At 37.3% G+C, this 23,790-nt stretch overlaps 1 protein-coding gene across 4 annotated transcripts in view; it reads left to right on the plus strand.

The window, feature by feature from the left end:
- Positions 1-23,790, plus strand: part of MTUS1 (microtubule associated scaffold protein 1) — a 118,613-nt gene that overhangs the window by 38,207 nt on the left and 56,616 nt on the right. For 3 of the 4 annotated variants that reach the window (XM_059844715.1, XM_059844714.1, XM_059844713.1), the window contains exons 4-7: positions 11,369-11,551; positions 15,311-15,442; positions 17,344-17,433; positions 18,675-18,722. In XM_059844715.1, the coding sequence (XP_059700698.1) occupies positions 11,369-11,551; positions 15,311-15,442; positions 17,344-17,433; positions 18,675-18,722 (453 nt within the window). Of the gene's footprint in view, positions 1-11,368; positions 11,552-12,832; positions 13,082-15,310; positions 15,443-17,343; positions 17,434-18,674; positions 18,723-23,790 lie in introns of those variants that run through there. The other variant, XM_059844717.1, reaches the window with a different exon arrangement.

Raw genomic sequence — 23,790 nt, forward strand, 5'->3', positions numbered from 1 at the left:
AACATATTTTGTTCAACCTAATTTTAGTACAGCTCTGTAGTTTCTAGAAAGGGGAGAACATAATTGAAGGTGAGACTACTGCTTGAGCTGCTAATTAAACTCAGACTGATTAGTAGCAAGGGCAGGGATGAATCTCTCATCTAGTCTGTAGGCTGCAGCTCAAATCTCATGACTAGAAACTACATTCTGTAACTGTATTATAGGGATTCAGAAGTGCTCTGGTAGATTATGTGCTGGGTTTTTTTAACCAAGTGTGGCAATCTAACTAGTTGCAAAGGTAGTCTGTCTATGAATGACTACACTACAATGCACTGTAATTTGGAGAGTACACACCCAGCTAGCTATACCCAGTAAAACCTGTTATTTTTTTTTTTATTTTTTTACCCACTCAATCTAAGATTATAAAACAGTAAAAACAAGTCCTCTTAATTATATACAGGTGGTGAAGTGTGATAAAATCTGTGTATGTATGCCTTTATGGAATGAGTCCCTCAAAGAAAGTGGGTATAGGCTATTCTCCCACTTGAGGCTTGCTCTTCTGAGGCACTTGCTCAGCGAACCAGGGACCAACCTGTAGGCTGCCAGTTTCTTGGAGCACTCATCACCCCTCTAAATACCAGCCCAAACCTTTCCTGTCTGTAATTATGGCCTTAGAAGAAGACAGATGGATATAGATACAGAGGTTTCCTTTAGGTTTCCTTTATTAATCCAGATAGGATTATTGATACTATCACTAGAAATAAATGTAGGCACAGTTATAGGACCAACTTTTTCTCTTCAGAAAAAAATTAATTACTTTCAGAAGAAACAGAAGTAATTTGCTGCTGAAAATAAAAACATTTACTCCCCAGATTTGTTTTTTTAAAAAAACCTGTCACTCCTTAGCCAGTCAATGTATGTTGAAATGATCTCAGTCAGTAGAATATTTTCCAAATTTTTCCTACTGGAAAAAGGCTGCTAAAACTAAAAAAAAAAAAAAAAAAAAAAAAAAAAAAAAAAAAAAAAAAAAAGTGGCACTTCAACATTTCAAACTTGTGATGTGGTCTGGTAAGACTTTAATGCTGCACATAAGAAGAAATTTGTTTTCTCCATGCCCTTTCTCCAGTTCTGTGTTCCTAGTTTACTGGTCCTAGCACATATTACCCTTCATTCTGCTTATGCAGTGTTTTGGTGCTACAAAGTAGGGTTTGATGCATTCAGCTGTATCATATTAACTTCCCCTTCCCTTACAAAGGGAGTTTTTAAACATGTGTCCTTGCTCCTTGGCAAACCTTGTACTGATGCAAATCATAGGATAGGATTATGGGGTGGGGTGTGGGGCAAAGTAGGAGTTATCTGGGTTTGCTGCTAAACCACACCTTTATGGTAAAACCATACCTACTGCTGCTTACCCCTTCTGTTTTTAACATTTTTGAAATAAAACTGTACATACACTTTTTGTGACAAAGGGGCAGTTTGTAAACCAAAACCAGTTGCCTCTTCAGGCTAAAGCATTCCTGAAGGGAATAACTGTTTTTTCCAGTGGAGTCATTTGAACACTTTGGTATTAAACTTCAGCCCCCAGATAAATAATTTAGTAGCAGTACAGTTGTCTGCTGTCAGGATTTTGTCAGACTACAGACAGACTAGCTAAATCCAGAAAGGAAAGGACTTCTGAAGGTCACCTAGTCCAGCCCCTGCTGCCTGTAACTGGGTCATTACTGAATTCAGACTAGGTTGTTCAGTCGTTTGTCAAGTTGAGTTTTAAAAATGTCCAAATCCTAACGAACTTGTTTCTTCCTGAGGTACTAACATATGTGCAGCTATTTCTTATCCAGTTACTGATAGTATTTGGATCACTGGGCAACAAGAGAACTTTATGTAGTTGAATTTATGAAATACTCTGAACAAGCCAAATGATAGTATAGCTCTGTGTGAACTCTCGCATGTGTATGGTGAGGGACAGAAGTGGTGCATCTGTCCAAAATGTACTAGTGTGTGTATTATTCCTAGAATAATCAAGAGCTTGTGAGTGTTATCTTCATATAATGACTGTTCAAGAAATGAAAGAAAAAAATGCCATGTATGAAACACCAGTTATAAGATCCTTGGAACTTGTCAGGAGTTAAGATTTTGGTAATTTTTTTTTACCACTTGTAAAACTTAAGTACTCAGTGGTAACATATGGACACAATAGAAAGAATTTCTTCTCAGGGAATTTCCTGATTCTCACCTGAAGAGAAGACAGCAGATGGAGAGCAGAACTCATATCCCAAACACTGTATTTATGTGAGGTTATTTGCAGAGCGTATTAGGCTAGAAATAACTGGATTTATTTATTTCAAAATGGTTGCTGAGCATTGTTCACCAGTATTGGTGTATTTTAGTTGGAACTTGAAATTTTTGCTGAATTAGAAATAGGTTCTCTAAAAGACAAGCCCACCTTGATCCCGTGTACCAGAATGATTTGGGAAATGATGAAGCCCCATTTCTGCAACTGTGACCAGATTTCCAGAGGCAAGCTAGATGCCTCAGATTTCTTGCTGCAAGCTAGATGCCTCAAAATTATTTCTCTGTTTATCTCGTTCTTCATAAGAGGGGATGACACACTCATTCTAAGACAAAAATCTGAGTTCTCTACAGGTAACTTTTCCGTGGTGCTGTGTGTAGATTTCTGTAGTACTGGATGTCAGGCTGTATGTCTTTTGCTATGTTTGTTTTTTGTCAATGAAAACATATATTAGAATAACATATAACATATAACAGAATAACATGTTTGACTTACCCATTTTTACTGGAAGGGATATATAATTTCGGAGCCCTGGTAGATGACTTTGAACTAGTTTCAAAATCAAAGCAACTGTTGTTTCTGTTCCCATGAAATACACAGAGCCTTCTGATTTTGATGTGTCATAGCCAGTGTGGAGGAGTAATAGCCTGATATTGTTGTTGAGGTGTTATGGTTTGTGAAGAGTCATGTCTTTGCCTCACTTGAAGGGAGGAGTTGAAGGGAATTGGAGAAGCCAAAGAGCTTTGGTATTCCCATGGAACATCATTCCATGATTTTCTGCTACCATACCTGCCTCAGCAAGTGTATATTAGCACCTGTGCAGTTGAACAAAAGCTCTTTGACAGTTTGAGCCACAGGAAATTATTTTAACAGCATCAAAGAGGAAACTAAATGATTTACAGTAAATCTAAAAATGTATATGCCCACCAATGCCTTTTTTACCATCTTTTGCGGACTGCAAGCAAACTGAAATCATGTAAAGGAGAGGAGTTTTTCCTGCAAGTAAGACTTCTGATATGCTATAGCCTCATCTCCACTTCTGCCTTAAAATTACACCATTACTTTAAATTATTTCTCATTGTAAGAAACTTCACATTCTTTTGCATGTCTTAGCTCTGTCAAGATGCTTTCTATGTAATTGAAACTCTTTGGGAATCTGAAAGTATCAGTAATACTATTCCTCTGCTTACTGTTAAAAGACTTGCAGAAATAAATGGAAACTATGTAAATCATCTGTGTAACAAAAATGTCTCTTGCTATCTTGTGGGGGTTTTTTTGACATTTCAGGTACCCTTTTGTCTCTGATTTAAGTCACTGATATTCCTTCAGCAGTATAGCAGCCCTATACTTGACTTCTAATTTCCATTAATCTAGTCCAATGGTCACTCCCTTTTTCTCTTGAGGGTATTTTCATAGCATATAACAAGACCACTGAAAGCTTGGATACAGAGAAGCTTTAAAGTATGAATTCTTTGTCTCCTTAAAGATATTTTTGAACAAGTGAGACCATTCCCTTATGACAAGTTGATCATACGAAAGGACCTTTCCTGTGTTCTGCAGCTACCAGAATCATGGGTAAAATAATTCCCCGACTGGTATAGAAAATGTGTATGCAGGTTTAGTGATTCTTTGAAAGACTGATTTTCTTTGTAGTTCATGATTGCTAAATTCCTGCAGCTGAATTTTGGCTTGATCATCCCTTAAATGTGCGATTGAGAGAAGCTTCCAGAGTTAAACAGAACAGGCAGTGACAGATTAAGACTCAGTTTCTTATTGAGTATTATTGCTGTTTTTTGGACAAAGAAAGGCTTCTCAGATGAAAAATTCATACCAAATGGTTTCAGTCAGTTTTTATATAGCTGGAGACGTATATAAACTTGGTAATTCAGGTACAGCCTTTCACAATACTAGTGAAGCAGGACCAAAACAATTTAGTTCCACTAAGCATTCTCACAGTCCTTGAGTCTTTGTTCTGACACTGAACTAGGAGCCAACCCAAATATAGTTACTGAAAACAATGTTTTCAGCTTGTATCATTCCTGTTGTCTACCATGTGACACTTAAAGCTGGATTGACATACTGCCAAGAGGAAACAAAATATTTAAAAAGACAAACATAACTTCCAGGTTCTCTGGATTGAAACAGTCATGACTTTACTCAAAATCCTAGAACAGACAGTCACTTGTAAAAGTGTTCATATATTTTCTCATAAAGAGGTCTGGAATGCACCAGGGTCTACAAATAAGGCTTAAAATTTTGTTTCAGCCAGTCTTGTTATGCTTTTCTTTTACAGAGCAGCCAGCTTCTTTTATGGATCCTAAAAGCAGGTTCTTCATACACTAGCTTACCCAAGATGATTATTTGTCCTTCTTAATCCAGATTAGTGAGTTTCATTAGTCTCATTTTCTTTAAAATATCTGTACTAATTAAAGCCTGTGTTAAAAGTGAACGTAAAACTTGCATGTTTACCTTCAGAGGTATAGGAAGGAGAAAACTAAAACATGGGTCTCCACAGAACACAAGATCTGTAGTCCATAGTATGACACAAAGCTTGTGTCATACTCCTTCTTTGGTCATCATCATCCAGACACCTTCTCTGTGCAGTGATTCTGTATCTTGTAACCAGTTCTCTAAACTGGAGAAAAACTTACACCATGTATCCAGAAGGAGTTCTGTCCAGTTGATGAGCTTGTGAGAGTTCAGAAAACAGTGTTAATTGTGAGGGCCTGAGAGCCTTGCTGTTTACTGTTTCTCCAGTCAGTTGAGTTGGACTTGCCTGGTAATGTTTCCAGTCTACTTTGCCCTTACTTCCTGGACATCCTCAACAGGAATGGTTTGCTGGAAGCTGCCTGGAGCAATATATTTACTTGTGCCAAGTACTGACTGTTAAATTCCTGCCCCAGGTGTTGATCATTCAGCTACAAAATGGTCAATTCACAATTTTAAGCCAGAAAGGAGCCATAAAATGATATAATCTGAATGTAGCTTTGTCAGTTTGCTTATAGCCTTGACTACATACACTATCAGAAAAGTTTACCATAATTTTGACACCTATTTTCTTTTGTTATTTTTCATTAACAAGGAACTCCTCCTGTGGGACAGGTTCAGCTTGTATTTTTGCAAGCCTTTCATAGGGTTCATCATAAAAACGTATTTTGGAATAAAATACTTCCTATTTAGCTTTGGAAGTCAAGTTGACCCTGAAAAACAAGTAAAAGTGAAAGGGTTTTTGTTTCTGAGGTAGTATGGGATCTGTTGCTGTGAATGATTTCAAAGCAAGCTGGGTTATTTATCTCTGTATAATTTGGATGTGGTTATCTGAGTTTTGAGGGGATGGGAGAGAAGAGGCAGAGGGAGTTGGAAATATTTGATTTTATGGGTAATTCAGATAATATGGATTTCAAAAGGGGTCATTTCATTTTGTCAGCTTTGCTTAAGGTGCCATCAGTGACCATAGTTAGGGAAATAAATTTTTCCCATATGTTCCCAGACTTTTTACAAGCAATTTTGTGACTATCCCCATTGAAGTTTTATATGTTGTACCTGTACCAAGAAGCGTGATCATACTTGCAGAGACTGATTCTAACAGTCAGCATATTGACGCTGTCAGAAATGTGAATGTATCTATAAGAATATTCTCCTTTAGGAGAGAGGTGTGTACTACTTCCCTGCAGGGGAATTTCTTGGTACCTAGTCATTTACTTGCAAGGACATGCTGGTGTGTCTTCAATAACTCTTTACCTGTACTGCTTAGTTGTGAATTCTCTCAGGGTAGGTGTAAAGGAGGAGGGAAGTACGCATAATTGTCTTCCAGAAGAAATTTGTATTTGTTTTGATGCAGCAAGCTTCCTCTTTCATTAAAGAAACACATGAAGTCCCGCAACAGAAAACTTAAGATTTGTAGATAATGTGAGTTTTAAAGCTGCAATCAAAGTCAAACAAAATTCAGTGCCTGACATGAAGGGTGTGTGGTATGGAGAGCTGGACAATAATGAAAAGCATGATTGGATGAACCCCATCCACCAATCCAGTGGTTTTCTTTTGCCTCAGTTTACCTTGTGGTACATTGGTTTGACTTCTTGAGCCCAGTATTCCTAAACAGACTGAGCTTTACCACAGCTGTGTTAAAGGTAGTGGTTGGGATTGGATTGTTTAAGTCAGCATGCAGCCTACGAGGGTCTCCTGGCAAAACCAGAGTGGGCAGGCTTTGCCATTACTGTGTCTGGGAAGCTGGTGTAAAACTATCTGCTGTCCAGAAACAGTCTTTGCTTGGGGTCACTGGAGGTTGGTAGCATGACTGTGCAGACTGCATGGTCTCTCATGGGGCTGCTCTAGTTCAGTCTTCAAAAGAAAAAACCTAAGATGGACTAAATCCGGCAGGCTTCATTATGGGCAGACAGGAGGTGAGAGAGCGGACGTGAGCTCAAACTTGAGGCCAGGGTAGAGAAGGGCTGTTTCTAGGTGCTGGAGAGGTAATAATGCAAGGGGTTGAAAGGAAGATGAGGAACGGGGAAGTCTCTGATTGTAGAAGGGTTTAACTGGGAGCAAATCTGCCACATTTCAAAACTGGACCCTGGGAGGGGCAAAAGTGAAGTTGAAGAGTAGGCATACATGAGACACTGCTCTTTCTGTCTCTTCCTCTAACTGAAAACACCCCAGTTACTCTTCTGTTGGTAGGATCATTTGAGGGAAGAAAAAGGGCTGTTTTGGTCATTGGTAACTGCTTATAAATGCTCTGTAGTAGTGATGATCCATTCTCCAGTTTTAGTCCAAGAATGTTTAGCTGAGAGGGAAAGAACACGTGAACACCTACCTGCGTGGCATGGCTGCTGACACCCTAGTGAGATTTTTGGCACTAGCTTACTGCTGGTTCCTTGCCACCTGTCTGAGGATTGTAGGGGAATGGGAAGAATGCTGTCCAAGTCTGTATCAATGGAAAACTGAGTCTTCCTTAGTATAGAAACTGTTCTCTAACCAGCTGTTACCTGCTAAACAAGTAAATTTCTCTCCTATAAATATTTCAAGACCCAGGAATAACTTGAAATTTCCCAGTTTTGTCCATGTTTATGTTGAACATTTGAGCATTCATAGCAACATAATGTAACTGTGTCCTGCCTTTTTGGTAATTTTGGTAGTAATTTGAGACTTTAAAAGGGAGACATCATTAGAAAGACATTACCTTAGAATTGCAAAACATACTGTAACCGGTCTTCCTTCCTTGAAGGAACACTGCTATATGTATAGCATAATAGATAGTATAGTTAATAACTGGGGAGCTTGCAGCCATCAAAAAATTGTTAGTATTGCTACTGCTTCACACTGTTTAAAATGGCAACCATAGACACTCTTACATGTATGTCAACATTGGTCTGTTGGAAACAATACCAAAGTCCAGTTTGTTTTTCCATTATTTACTTGCACTTTTCAATAGATGCCAAAAAAAGCATGGTTTTTTTGAGGTTTAATCCCAAGGTGCTTTATCAAGACCTTGTACTGTAGGCTTAGACTGGACTTTTTCACCAGCTAAGAAGTTTAGCATTTTAAAACAGAGCCCTTTGGATTTTTAAACTTGCAGGGAAAATCAAAAATGCATTAAGCAAAATTCCAAAATTCAACATTTTCAAGAGGTTAGGCATTGAAGGGCCAAAGCAACTATTAGCGTTAGCTTTAGGTTTAAACAAAAGCAGCAACAACAAACAGTATCCTTCAAAAAACTCTTTTTGCACTTAGTGTGCCCAAAACTTGTGTTTGGAAAAGGCTTCCAACCATTCGTTTCCAGGTACTGTGTAGCTCAGTGAATGCCAGTTGCTCAGTGTTCAGCTCTGGATGTAGAATGTGTTGATGTGCTTTGAAATGGTGGACATGAAATTTCAGAATTTGTGAATATGTATTTGGCTTTACAGCCTGCCTCATGTCAACATTCTGTCATTGTGTGGGTTTTTTAGGCTCCAGTGCTGTTTAAAGGAACCCTTAACTTTTTCTTGACAATAACCACCTATGATGGATTGATATGAAAGGATGATTATTTGAGTAAGGATATGAAAGCTGACTTCAGAGCTTCTTGAAGAATGAGCTTTGTTCTTTGCTTATTTCCATTCCAATACAAGAGAGACTTTAACATAGTTCAAGTAACATGGCCGTTGCATGGAGATTTTTTTCTAAAGAATTGCCAACTCATTAGTTCATTGTAAAGGAATGCAGTATTTCTGGTATCCCACTTCAGTGACTAGATTAAATTACTGATGAAAGCCCGATACTTTGATGCTACTGCTTGTTTTGTTTATAATAATGGTTGACTAAATATCCTGCTTTTATGCTCATTTCCAATACTTTAGTTTGTATTCCATATCTTCCTGCTTCTGTCTTCAAAACCTTTGTACTTAATTCTGTGTAACTCCTTTCTTAGGGAATGGTACTTATGAAAAAACCTTTAAAACCATTAGTTGAAATAATACCTAGAGTAGTTTCTTAATCATCTTTTGTCATGACTTAAATTCTCCCTCGAGCTGGGCTTTTGAAAAATGCATTTGAGTGCTTGAGTAATTGCTTTAATAGAAGCATTATAGGAAAGTACCAAGCAGCAGAAAAACTAAGAGAGAAGGTCATCTGCTTAGGAAAGGTTTGACATGCTTTTGGAACTGGGCATCCTAGAGATTGCTGTGCTCACTGGATAGGTTTGCACTCAGAGCACTGCCACCCTGCAGCCTCTGCAGAGAAGTTGGGCTCACTGCAGATCATATGTAGAGAACATGCTGTACTAGACAAGACTCAGATTTTTGCATGCTTACTTTGACCCCTCTTAAGGGAAAATCACTGTGAAGAAAACAGGATTTTGTTTCCTGTATGTTTTGGAATGGATGAATGAGTCCAGCACAATAGGAATCAAACATGTTACCTTCACCTTTAAATACAGCTGATAAAATGCTCCCTTTTGTAGTGTAGAACATTAACTCACTAAATCATGCAAACTTAACACAGTGTTTGTACAGTGACACTTTTTTCTGTTTGTTTTTTGGGGGAGTTGTTTGGGTTTGTACCTTGTTTTTCTGGGAGGCTATTTACAAAAGGAATTCTGACTAGTTTGGATTAGTTATTTTCCTGATATGTTTATCCATTAATAAAAAAAAATTTTAGAAAACATTGTGGAAAGTTCTGTAAAGCTGTCAGGTTTGTTCTATGACATGCAAATGGGACAGAAACTTTTTTGGTCAAACACAAAGTTATTTCTGTTATGTTGTCTGGAGTGCTGTTTCAGAGGTGTTTTTAAAAAGTATGAATTTGTGGTTTGTGGTGTTCTCACAGCACAACAAAGCTTGTATGCTCTTTAGCATGTTCCATATATTCAATTGTCCCTTTCAGTAACTTTCAAAAAATTGTAAAATATGGCTGATAATTTTGTCTCAGAGGTTTAATACTAGGCTACAGTAAAGCTATGTACAGAATCAGAGTTGTGCATAGTAATGAAAGGGAGTAAAAGTGTACCTGTGAAGAGACATCTGACGCAAAGCTTGTTGAATTGCTCATTGAAGCTTGTGTGTCTGTGACCAGTAGTATGTAATAGGCTAATGCAGGTTTAGTATATATTATGAGGCTTCTCTTTTGTTTCTGAATTGATTGAACTGAGGGAAGGAGCTTGGACATACCTTCATTTACCAGTCCTGTTCCGGGTTTTGTCTACTTGATACAGGATGTTTTGAGAAGTTACCTAATCCTGTCACACCACCTACTGTTGAAAGGCAGACATTGGGCATGTTTTTCTTGTCTAAAATTTAATGCAATCCCCTTAATGTCATGATTTCCTGGGTTTGGTGCAAATTGTAGGTTTCTTGGTTGTTAGTATTTAGGAGCAGAAATCGTGTAGTAAAACTAGTGTTGCTTAAGGTAAAATTACTAGCTAATTTTGTCATATTTCAGCAGTTTTCTAGCTTAAGTAAAGTTGAAATGTTGTTTATAGTGACAATAAAGGGAAGGATATTCTCTTTAAATAGGAATTTGATTGTTCTGTGTCAAGTCTGAGACACTGTAGTTGCTTCTTTTCCATTAAGATAAATTTTCAGCCTTGAAAATGGCAGTGACATAAGAAATCAACATATTTTAGATATGTTAATAATATGTTAATAAATAGCAAAATATTTTCTAAAAAATATAAGTGTCTTCTCTGGTTTTGTACAAAAATTAAAACCTCTTATCCATATTCAGAAAGCTGATACTAAGATCTTGATACTGGGGCTGGCAGGATTAAACTCAGAGCTGGTAAGAGAAGCCTGTGTGTGTATAACTTCTCTGAGCCACTGAAATTTTAATCTGGGTGCACACTTTTCAGGGAATAAACTGGAAGCCTAATTTGTCTAAACTCAGGTTTTCTGGAAAGTGTATTTGCTTTGTTAGTAATGCAAGGGTGCTCCTCCTACACCTGTCTCTTTTGTAGGTGCTTTTCCTGTTTGATTAGCTTAGCTGTTGGGTGTTTTTGTATTCATTCAACAAGCTCAAATGAAAACTGGACTTAATACAGAAATGTTTCTGCACCAGCTGGCAGAATTAAGAACTTGGTTTTGGAAGTGCTTTTAAACTAGTTCTGAGGAACTACTCAGTTTTCAGCATATTTATTATATGAGTACAAAGCAATTTGATACTCTCATGCTGTCTTATTCCTTGAAAGGATATTATCTTCTAGAGTGTTCTGTCAAGAGGGGAGTGGGGTTGTGGATCTGTTTTGGGGAGGGACAAACAGAAAAATTCTTTCTTAGATTGTCTTTGAAATGGAGGTTATATTTTTGTGGGATTGCCAGTACAGTGAACCATAATGTGAGGTAGGAAAATACATAGAAAAACTTTTTAATATGTGCAGATGTCTGCACTGAACGCAGATCTGTTAAGCTCTTGACTTGTTTTTAAGGCTTTAAGAACTTGGAACTGTTTTTCTGCATTTACAGCACTTTTTACCATGTCAATAAGAAGTAGATTAAGCCATTTTATATGTATTTTTACTGTGTAAATATTTTTATTTGTAGGCATATGTGCAAAAGAAGCGATAATTTAAGCTTCTTTCCTACTCCTTTTGTTCTTATGTCTCCCTCCTCTTTCCCCCCTAATTGACAGGTGTAGGATCTTTGCCAGGAGAGAGGCATGCCTCAGTGAAAAATTCTCCAGCCTCATGGACTGGCTTTGGTAAATCCCTTGCCAAATCCAAAGTGCCTGTCAGAAGATCAGTGCTTGAGAGAACACCTAGCCTCTCATCAGTCAGCAGTGCTCAGAGTGAGCAAAGTCTTTTCAGCACTAATTGTAAGTATATGTGAAGGTTATGGGTTTTAACTGGTTGATAGCCAATGTCAACTGCTTGTTGCTAAAAATCCTCTTGGAAGGGAGTCCTGTCTGACAAGTGCCTATATTAATTCTGATTGTACTAATTATTAGTTCTAGGTCTTTTTTTTCCCTCTTCACTTAGAACTTTGATTTTTGAGATATACTGTCTGAAAGAGCTTTGAGCCCTGGATTTTGGGTTGATGAATAGAGATTTTGGTACAACTTATCTTCCATCATGAAACACTACATAATCAGCATGTCTTTTTAAGCTCTTAGTGTTTACATGTAGTGTAATATGCCTGAACAGAATGGTTTACTTGTCATAATATTTGGAACAGTGTGTTACAGGTTTTCTGATGCTAAATGTTATCTTGAACTGGTTTATATCTGCTTTTGGCATTTTAGGACAAAATATGTAGATCAAATTACAGGCACATTAATTTTAGAATGTGAATCTTTGTATGGGTAGACTTCTGTAATTTCCAAGGTAGCTGTGAACACTGGTGTATGACCTAACCAAATCAATTTTGATTAAAATTATTGAGAATAATACCATTACTTGCTTTGTTTTAAAGTTCTACAGCACTTTTTAGGAGTTCTGAGTGGGAAAAATATTAAGAAAATAACATACAGCTGACTATCAGACATATTAGTATTCCCAGCTATGCATATTTAAATAAGTACATTCAAATATTCTGCTACTATTGTACCACCTGTTTTATCTTAAAGACTAGGCAAAGGTCTTTTATTTGTGCCAGATGTCACTTAAATCTGTCTTCACTGGACTGAAAAAGAGAGCTGTGATTTAACACTTGTCTGTAGTTTATATATGCGCATATGCATACACACAACACAACATTTTGTCATATTCTTCTCCCCCCCACCTCATACTGCCTTCATTAAACTAAGCCTAACATATTCCTCAAATGAATAAGAGTATGTGTAATAAAATATGCATGTGCATCTTGCTCTGTGATGGGATCGGTTCTGATGCTGTGACAGCCATGTTGACTTTTGCTGTTCAGGTTTAGGACTGTATCTGGAGTTGCTAAGCAGCTTTGTCCTCTCTTCGTGTTGCTCCCTCATGTAACAAAGGAAGGGGTCAGCGCCTCATAACAAAGGAGTGTATTCAGATTAAGTATCCAAACAGATGACTCCTTATTTAGCCTGATTTGCTAGCTGCTGTAATCTGTTTTGTCCACTGCCTTCAAGCTTACAATTTTTTCCACTCCGATTCACGAAGACCAAGCAAGAGCAATATGAGAGGTTGAACATGGCTGCAGTCTCGTAGACTTTAAGCTTGCTTAGATCTTTTTTAAATGACTATACCAGGAGGACTCCGCAGTTGCACAGAAACTAATTTTTCTCCTGTTATTTTCTTCAATTCTACACTAACACCACCGACTGATTCAGGAAGCCACTATGATATTACCTTACTGACACTGCTGGTAGTGGGGTCTTACAGCTTTTGTATTGTTCCTTTGTTAGCCACGTTTACTGGGAAGAGAAGTAGGTTGTATTCCTTTTATTTCTATTCTAAAGCATGTATTTTGTTTTGTGGAGGTTGGTAAATATATGTAATGTTTTGATCTTCTGGTTTTCTGTGATATTATTTTTCTTTAGGGAATTTTTTACACTTGATGAGAACTATTTATATCTAATAGTAAGGTTTTGTGAATATAATGACTTAAGATTATGTGTAATTCATATGTTAATGAAATTAGACTTTGAATCAAATTGGAAAGAACTAAGGAATTTTCTTTGTTTTCTAGTCTAAGTACAGTGCTGTTCTTGTTTTTTGTTCCTGCATTTAGTCTACAATGTTATAATTTCAGAAAAAAAAAATTTGAAGCTTAAGTGTTTTTATTAGTTTGGTGGGACAAACAAAGATCAGAATGGGAGGCTTATGCTGTGTGTGTCATGAAATGTATGACAAACTACTGTGATCCTGTCAACAATATTAAATCAAAAACGTGCTTGGCTTGTTTGGAGTTTGTCCTCTGTTAGCAGAGAAAAAAGATGGCAAACTGCTACTTTGTCAGCTCATCCCTTTGTTATGGGATGTCCTTGGATTGGTAATTCCATGTGGCAGCATTAGGGCTTTTTTTTTTTTTTAATTTTTTTTTTTTTTGTCTAATGAGCACTTGAACTTTATGATTATTTTCTCTAAAATGACTTCTTATTTGAGAAGCTCAAAAATCACGAGGTTTGAAATGCTGTTGTTACTAAATGCATATTTTGTATGCAGTCAGTTTGAGCATTGAAAACCAGACTTTTTTTAACAGTAATCTCAGTTTTAGTGCTGAGCTGAAAATGCTATCCTTTGAACATACCAAAATGTTTAACTCTGAGGTTAAGAAAAAACCTTAACCTTCCAGATGTTAGTTACATTAGAATAATTGTATATATAGTAAATAGTGTTTCAGAAGTTAAAAAGCTGATCCTAGCAGTTGATGTGCATCTGCATTTTTGTACAGTCAATACTTCATTAAAATTCTTCTAATAAGTTGAGTTTTCAGATCTTTACTGGGCTGAGATCTCTTCATACCTGTCCATCTTTATTCAGGATTGCAATAGCTGCTCTGAATTTGAATCCAAAAGTGATCAAACTCTGTAAACCTGGGAGGTTTTTGTGGGGTCATTTTGGTTTTTTTTAATTCCTGCGCACAGCCTGGTTAGCTGACTCTGGAGTTTTAATAGGACAGAACAGTTCCCTAACTATTCCTGCACCAGAAGGCTGCTCACACACTCAAAGCATTACTACCATCGTGTGCTGCTGATTTAGAAGAGGAAGTAGCACGCTAGTTTGCCGGCAATTGTTAACTGCTTGCAGTGAACTCTGAGGATACATCCTTAATTTAGTAATTTACAAAAAATGTTAAGAACTCCTTCACACTTTGTGCTTCACTGGAATGAATGGGTTTTAATTATATAATGTTGATCAGGGTCAGATTCCCACACAATAACTGTGTTGCTGATGTGTTATGCAAATTGCTCCTCATTTATAGATTTTTTTGGCAAATATTTTTAGCTTTTGTGTTTTTAGAGAGGCTCTAACTTCCTTTTTTTAAAAAAAGATGATGGCTTCAGTTGCATGTGTTTATTAAAAGGAAACCCTATCTCTGTGGTAGAAAATATTTAGTGGCCAAAAGCATCTTTTTGAAGTAGTTAACTTACATGGTTTATGCTAGTCTGTTTAAAGACAATAAAATAATCTCAAGACTGTATGCACCATTTTTTGATGAACAATATTAGACGTGTAGTTCACATTGCCTTTGAAAAAGCCCGGTCTCATTAAAACATTTATCTGAGGCAAACCTGGTAATACATGCCAAAAGCTTCCCCCTCCCCCACCCTGTTGTTTTTCATTGCCTAGAGAGAAAAGCATTGCTGTGACAAACAATTCCGCAGTGACTTAGTTTTTTCTTGTCTCTGGTAAATGCCATGTGAATTCTTACTCTTTAACGTGTTAGTATACATAATTGTGTAGTGCCCAAACCAAAGTCTACTCAATCTGTACTTACTTTAGAAATATTTTCATATTTTTTCTGGACAACAGAAACAATGTTTCCCAAAATTTCAGTTTTTTGGTTTTCATGGAAAAAATTCTCTTGTGACCATAAACTCAAACCTCTTTCAAGGTTATTTAGTCTCTGGTAAAACTGACTTGTCTTATGATTTAATTTTCTCTAAACTGTATATGCCTAGAGCAAATTCCTTTGTGATTCTGTTTTGCAGCTGCAAGTGCCACAGCCATCAGGAATGGAGAATGGCCTTCAAAACCAGCCTGCCAGAATGGCACTTCGGGGTCTGTCCCTTTGAAAGCACTACCAAGACCTAGGTTGCACTCGTTGAGGTCAACTCCAAAAGGTATATGAGTCTGTTTGTAGACCGAGGAGGTAAAATCACATCAGTGGTGCTTCAAGTGTTCTAAGACTTCATGGGAAGGCTGAAATATTCTTTGTATTGCCATAAATGATGGAGGTGTTTCAGGGAAATGAAGAGGTCTGCGCTGTGGTACAGCTCAGGTTTGCATGGTGCAGGGACTAAATGCACCTTGCTACATGGCAGGTGTCATCACATGGGGCTGGTGTTGTTTTAAAGAGTTCTTTTCCTTCGGAAAATTCAGGTCACAGGTTCTGTCACTGCTGGTAATCTGCAGAACAGACATACCTGAATTTATCCTGAGTGTATGGTTGTTCTTGTCTTTATGCAGACTTTGTATTATCTTTACCCTTTTCAGGACTGAAAGGGTCTTGGGCGATGGGGATATATTTTTGAATAAGATATTGTTAGAATGTAACTTCTTCTGTAGACAGATGACATTGTCCCATCTTTTGAAGGGAAGAGTTACAGAAACTTAGCTTTTCATGTTGCTTTTTCTTGATATTCTTCTTGGGCTGAATTAGAAGCTTTAATGGAGATGAGACTATTAATTGTGTTTTATCACCTTGTGCTAAAAGAAACATTAAATGTACTTCCTGACTTTGTATTAAGCATTGTTCAGGTTCCTATTTTGGTTCAAGCTAGGAACTCTTGATTGGCCAGTAGTGCAACTTCACTCGGGCCACAAACAGCAAGTGACAAGTCATTCTCTGACCAAAACTAAAGACATAATGGGAGCAGATAAATAAGCTTGCTGTGTCTCTTTCCTAAGTCCTAGCTGTAATCAGCTTGCTTCTGACCATCTTTGTGGTGAACTGGTTATTGTAATTGGATAAGGCCTAATTAAATGCTGTACTCCTGCATTAGACTTAAATTTTAAGCTGGTATCTGACATAATGGAGAATAAATAAGAGATGCCTGCCAAATGTCTCGCTGTAATGACATGCTTTTAAAGAGTAAACAGTGAAAAGAAACAGAATTTGCCACAAATTGTGAGTCACTTTGAAACAAACACGAATCATACAGCTTTCTGACAGGCTGATGCTTTCTGTCAGGGTCCAGCACGTACCGCACAACTATGCATAGCTCATTGTCTTCAGTGGCCTGGCAGTGTGCCTTGAGCACCTGCAGGAGCAGTGTGGCCAAAGGAAGCTGGTATTCCCCTTCAGATCAGTGTTACCTGGACTGTGGTATTGTGTTTTGAGTCCTTCCCAGACCAAGAGGGTTGTTTTGAAATGGAAAGATCCAGTAGAGACTTAATAGGATGGGTGGGGTCTCTGTCCAGTGAGAAGAGGTTGAGGGAGTTGAGCCTGTGCAGTCAGTAACTTGAAAAGGACAGCTATAAAGGTCACGCTGCCAGACTCTTCTCAGTAGCACCAGATCATGTAGCAATCAGAAACGCTTGCAAATTGTAGAGTGGGAGATGCATCCTTGCCCAGTGGTGCTGTAGAACTGCCCTTCCTGGAGGTTTGCAAGGCCCATCTAGACAAAAGCATGGTCAGCTGATCTCGTCTTAGTGGTGACCCTGCTCTGAATGGGAGTGTTGATATCTGCCCTCTGGAGGTCTCAGCCAGTGTTTGCTTAGCTGCATTGTATTTGCTGCTGTTTTGAGACTTCAGTAACTTCATCTTAGTGCTAAATGAAATCTTTACTAATATTTTCTCCTGCTTAGAAGGCTTTTAAATTATCCTTTTATTTCTTCCAAGATGAGTTCTAGCAAAGCAGAGCTAAGTTTAAATACAGCTTAAATATTCTAGATTTCTCTTTTTGTGTTTGAATAGATTTGTGGATCTTGTACTTAAATGTAAAAATGTAAGATATGTCTTTAATTACTTTAAAACTTCAAATAGTTCTACTTTAAAGTTCATCTAAGCTTTTACTTTTAGGAGCCAAGACCAGGTCTGCTTCACTGAACCAGTGCACACCAAAATCATCTGGGCCTCTACACTTAGCGAGGAAAGTTGGTGAGACTAGAGGTAATCAGCTGTTGGGTAGTCAACTTTTCACTTTTTCTTGGATCTCTCTGGCTGCAGAAGGAGCAGCTTTGCTTTATGGTTTCAGAAACATTGGGATAGTTGATTAATTTTCTTTGCAGTTCACCAAATTGGACACTGGCTCTGCAAGGTTCTGTTCCTTACCTATTTGCTTTAGGGACATTCATTGTCTACTGTCTGCTTGAAGCTTGCATCCCATAAGAACTAAAAATACAGCATAATTATTCTGCGTGTTAAATGATGTTCTGTCACCTGCTTATAAGGTTGCATGCTTGCAAGACACAGTGTAGACTAGATTTTGCCAAGTTAGTGTTTAATTTAAGCAAGATTCTTGTGAGAGCATGCTGATCAGCCCTGGCTGTTGATGAAATTTACTCCACTTTATCTTTCTGTATCAGATGTTTGTTTTACCTTTAACTTTGAATTAAAACTAGTTATTTCTGACAGAGTGAATCAAAAGAACAGATACAAACCTTAGGACAAGGTTTGTCAGACCAAATTTTCACTTTGGAAGCAAAGCTCTATTTGCAAGGCTGAGGTGGGGAGCAAGTACAGTGATGGTACAAAGCAGCTTGTTTCCTGAGGAAACCTGTGCCATAGGATCCACACTGCTCCTAAAGCCTGCAGAAAGTTGTTGTCAAAAGACCTTTTATGAACTTCTGCACACAACTTTTGCACTTACACCCAGCAGTCCAAAAGATTGCTCTCGTTCAATATCCTTCAAAACTATAAAGTTTGTAGGTCAATTTTCACATAACTTTTAGGTAATACAGGAAGGGTGGGTTAACTTTCTCAGGGCTGTCATTTATATCTAACTTGACTGTTAGCACATTTGAGAATGTTGTTAATTTATTGTTGCTCTGTGCAAATAAAATAACTGTAGCATACAGAAGGAAAAAAATGCTATAATACCAGTATAGATTATAGTTTTTTCATTGTCTGTGGTCCTCTTTGAATGAGTAAAATGAAACATTGCTACCTGACTTAAATGAAATATAGTAACTCTGATGGGATAATTGTAATTGGGAATGCATCCTGCATTTACCAAACAGTTTCTTATAATGCTAAATCTTGCTGTAGATCATGCTGTCAGCCATCAGAAGAAAGAAGCTGAAATTGCAAAGTTTGAGAAGCTTATGTGGAAAGAATCTTGAATCTTAAAAAAGGCAGCCCTACTGCCCCTTGAAGTATAATTTTTTTGTTTGTTTGTTTTCTCTCTGAAGGTACTCCTGGAAGAAACGTACACCAAAGCCTATCTTGTTTGGGTCCTGGTGAGTTTCCTGAGTGCATTTTATATTTTTTGTGGTGCAACTCAAATTAAGTTTATACATTATATTAGTATGTTGGTTCTTTGGGAAGAACAGATGCACAATGGATAATTCTGTAAACCATCACTGACTCTAGTTTCAAGGAATATGAAAAAAAGCCTATATGCCTGGGTTTTGTTGACTTTCTGTCTTCTGGCTACCCAGCTTAGGCTATACAGTCTGTTCTGTTCTGTTTCCAGTGAAACCTAAGGAGGTGTAAACAGTATGCAAAAAAAAAAAAAAAAAAAAAAAGGAAATTTGGATTAATTTTTACTTTTTAGCCAAAGTAAGTAATGAATGAACTTGTGTGTTGCAGCATAAAAAAAAAAAAAAACAAAAAAAAAACAAACCAAAACCAAACAAATAGAAGAATCCCACATAACCTTCCTTTTCTGGAACATTCCTTGTAGGTCACCTGTTGGTGTGAGCTGTCTTTGTGTATCACTGTAGAGTACGTTTGTGTAAGAAGCTGAAGTTACCGGAGCGTGTTAATGTGTGTGTCTGCTCATGTGGCAGAGGGAGAAATCACAGCTGATTAAGTGGCAGATGGCATTTCAAAATCTGGCAGAGTTTTAAGGACTTCATATTGGGTTTGTTTTTGGTGTTTGCGCCAGTCAGGACACCTGGTGCTAGTTTCTATCTGCCAAGAGACTGAAAAGTCTTCAGATGATGCTTCTACTTGCAGCAGTTTCCAGGTCTTTTCAAGAGAGTTGGCAGCCTAAATTAGTTTCCCGGGAATCAGTGTGTATTTGTTGAATTAAAAGCTACTTGTAATTAATTACCCATTGCAAAGTCCTTTTTCAAAGATGCTGAAGATCACCGGAAGGCCCTGTGTCCCCTGAGTGCATAGCAGATGTCTTTCTGAAAGAGGAGCTGTAGCCAAGCAGATGTTGTAAATTTGAGTCTGAAATTAGTGGGCAAATCAGTTCTGACCTGTAACTCTAGTACTGTGGCAGTATGTTTTACATTTCCTGTAGTCATAACATGCATTTAATGCTTTTGTCTTATACTCTCTTGGGTGTCATATTAATTGTGGCTGAGTACTTCAATATCTTCTGTTAAGAGTCTGGGCTCCTGTCAGACTTTGCCCAAAGTTCGTTCTGTTTGTTGCTTTTAGTGGTATTTGACTGAAATAGTGTTAGTTTAGGTAAAGCCTGATGCTGAGTTTCAAGAGCTCAAACCTAGTCTATTGTATACTCATGTAGGGCATGATTCAGCTAGCAACATAATGTCTTGATCAGCTCAGTTGAGGAAACTCCTAATAAGCAGTAAAATCCACATCTGGACTAGAAACTAGAAAAGCAAATTTCTCTTACACTTAATCTCAAAATATAACTTATTTGCCCCAAAATTCAGTGTGCACTTTCTCACTACTTTCCAGAAAAGTAGTGTTCTCTCTCCTTTTTACTGGTTTGGTAGACTTTTGCCTATGATTCATCTTTTCTGACCTAATAAGGCATGTAGCTGCATAACTTTGAAGTGTTGGATTTGAAAAACACAGCCATAAACTCCAAATTGACTGTAATATTTAGCAATATTTTAATTAATGCTCTTTACTCATACTTTTGCCCATAAAATGGCTATATTTCAGTGTTTGTTTTAACAAACCCAAACTGCTTACTGTACTGAGTCAGCTTCCAAAACTGGAGATGTTAGATGTTCAACTTAATACATTTCTAATTTGTACAGAGAACTTGTATAATATCCCATTTATGAATGCAGAGCTGTCTGGTGGAGTATTTTGCACTTTTAAGAAGCTTTTTTCCATCCTTACAGTTGCAGATAGTTCTTACAGAATAAATATATTGTGTCACTGCATGGATATTCTGCAGTACAATGTCTTACATTTTAAGAACAGACAAATGATCTTTTTTGAAATGAACTGAAATAATGCCAGCCAGTACCATGTAGAATGAGGCCCACTATCTTTTTTTTCTTTTTCTTTTGGCTTTGATATTATAGTGAAGCCTTGTTCTAATGGCTGCAGCTAGTATAAAGCTTTTGTTCTTTTATTTCAGCGCCGTAGTAAAGTCTACAGTTTTTAGCCTTGTCCAGTCAGAAGTTCCAACCCCACTTCTATTTCTCGCCCATGTGCCAAGGACTAATTTGTTACAGCAGAACTCTGGTAATTTATTAACTCTCAAGTAAGAGTTAAAATATTAACTCCTAATATCAGAACTCTGATATTAAGGTACTAACTAAGTGTCTAGCTCAATTGTTCATGCTGCCTTTCACATTTCTTCATGGATGAAAAAATAGCAGGTTTTTCTACATACACTTCTGTTCTCTTAATGTTGGTGCTGTTTCTCCATTTTCCATTCATTTACAGCAATGATGCACAGCCAGAATCTGCTTGATGAAGCAAGCCACAGCATACTGTTAGTGTGCCTGTAAAACTGGACAGACTTGCCTGTTTGCAGGTGTTTTTCTTGTTTGTGTTAAAACATTGACAAGGCTTTTTCTGAATTCTGTATTTTTCATGGGTGATGTTCAGTGCATCATATAAATTCTACAAGTTCTATGATAGCTTTAAAGCCAGTGCTGAAGAAATATAAGGCAGAATTAAGTTCTTGGGAATGTTTTATTATACTTCTTAACTTGCTAACTTCAAGTAAAGATGTTTATGTGCCCTCACTGTAATGTCTTAATGGAAATATGAATAAAAATGTTGCCTCTTATGAGATGGAATTTTGAACTATATGCAGAACTGCCTCTAAAAATGCATAAAGTGCTGTTTGCTTTGTACTTCAGCTTCCCTGTAGAAGGAGCTGGCTGTGTCTAATCCCTCTGTAGTATATTACAGTGCAGTGTGTGTGGGTGCAGTGGGTATTCACATCTCAGGTCTCTGTTACTGGCCAAACATTAAGTTACAACACTGTAATCTCTGAACCCACGTAAGCCAAGCAAAAGCAAATATCCTGTTTGGTAGTTCCAAAGGTAAAGCAATCACTTTGGGAATAAAGCATGTGAATATTTGGCTTATCCTGTTTTTCCATGACCCTGAAAGGGATCTGTGGTGTATTATGGATAACAAGTTAGACTTATATGTGCAGCATAAGACTGTTGTCAGGACAACAGCAAGGACAACTGATGGATACACCTGTAAAGTGTTATTCAATATGAACATTGTGATTTATGTTGTATGTTTTAGCACTGCAATGGAGAATGTAGCATAGAATTGTTTACGAAAGGCTGCAGAAGCCATGAAAATCAAAGCAGCTTTATCAAAAAATGGTACATGATCCACCATGATGTTCTGTTTTCTTACTCTCTCTTAAAGAAAGGATGTTTTTTCTATTTTCTACAAACGGTTGAACTAAAACACTGAGAGAGGGAATAAATTAAGTCGGGGGGTTTATTGCAAAAGTGAGTAATAGTGCGGATCAAGCTCAAATGGAAGAATAATGCATAAATATAGAATAATATAAAAAACAGTCTGAGAAATTATCCCTTTTAACAGGTTGTTAAAGGTGGGGTCTGACTCTTCACTCAAACCCTTTTACTGGGATAAGATGCTTTTGCTAACAAAGTACTCTGGTTCAGACAAAAGTTGCAGGCATACTTTAAGGTTCAGTTTACAGCCCTTTCTTCCATGCTCTTAGTCATCCCTGTTGAAACTTGAGAGGAAACAGTTCTTATGTTGTAGATTCTTTGATAGAATAGGTTACTCTCAAAATACTTGTACTTTTCAGGTCTGAAAAACAAGGATTGATGTTTATCACACTATGATTGTGCTTTGTCAACAACAAACAAGACTTAATATTTTAAAATTATATAGTTATACAGTGACAAAATGTGTATTTTTGTTAAAAATTGGGAAGACTAATCTGAGATGTCATGCACATTGTTCTGAGTGCCAAATACTTAGGTCTGCAGTTGACTGTGGCATTCAGCAATGTATGGCAAATTACCCCAACTGTTGAGGGATATCTGCTCAAGTAACTCATTAAGAAACTCTGTTTCTACTTTTGTATCTGATTTGAAGATATTTAGGGGTTTGTTATTGATTGGGGAGTGTGTATTTGCTTGTAAAAGTTTTTGCAAGTGTAGAAGAATCTGTGCAGTCAGTGGTGTTGCTTGGAGACTTGAAAAGGCCTTGATATAATATATGTGAACATACATACTCTGACAGCCAAGAGGTGCAGGTCTTCCACATTGCAGAAGTGGGACTTCTGACTAGCTCTAACTGGGAATTTCCATATAGATGTTTTGGATAGACTGGATTCTCAGTCTCTGGTGTTAAGAGCTTCAGCATTTGTAAATAAGTTGGGTTCATCAGTTTTTCTGTCTCTGTCCCTATCTCAAAAGAAAACCCAGGAAATCCTGCAGAAGAACTTGGAACAGTTTTCTATGTTTTGGGGTGACCAGATTAGTACAAGATTTAGATTCTGTATTCATTTAATACAGTTAATGTTTTGCACACTGGAAATTCTGGGAGTTGAACAATGTAAATTAATATTTTCACTTTATCCCTTGAAAAGCAGCAGACATCAGGCTTAAACTTCTTTTTACAGATATTTTCCTGTGGCTGGACGATTTTGTTGCCTTTCTAGCTGCAATAAAAAGGTTGCTATAATCTATTTTTAGATGTATTTTTTCATTCATGTGAACTATGAGGACTATCTGAATGACTCAATTGTCTCGTGATCTAACCTTAGAATACCTTCAGGCTAATGCTCTTACAAACAGACAGCAAATCTAAGTAGAATAGCTACTGCATGTGAACTAGCTATGAACGCTGGCATTTGTTTTGCCATTTCGATATAAATAAATACATACTTATTTAAATGCATAAATGTATGAATTGGAGTTTCTTAATAATTGTATTCTTTTGGGACATATAATGATATTTATTTTGAAGAGTTAAGGGAATATCTAGAAACCTGAAATAATCTTTGAAGCACAATAGCTGTTGTCTTCTTGTCCAGATTTTCACAGTGTTACTAAATAAAGTATAGTACAACAACTGGATCTAAGGATTTAATTTCTTGGGTGAGAACTAGAGTGCTCCAGGAGTCTTCAAAATGGAGTG

The sequence above is a fragment of the Haemorhous mexicanus genome, chromosome 4 (assembly GCF_027477595.1).
Source record: "Haemorhous mexicanus isolate bHaeMex1 chromosome 4, bHaeMex1.pri, whole genome shotgun sequence".
In the NCBI taxonomy this organism is placed as follows: domain Eukaryota; kingdom Metazoa; phylum Chordata; class Aves; order Passeriformes; family Fringillidae; genus Haemorhous; species Haemorhous mexicanus.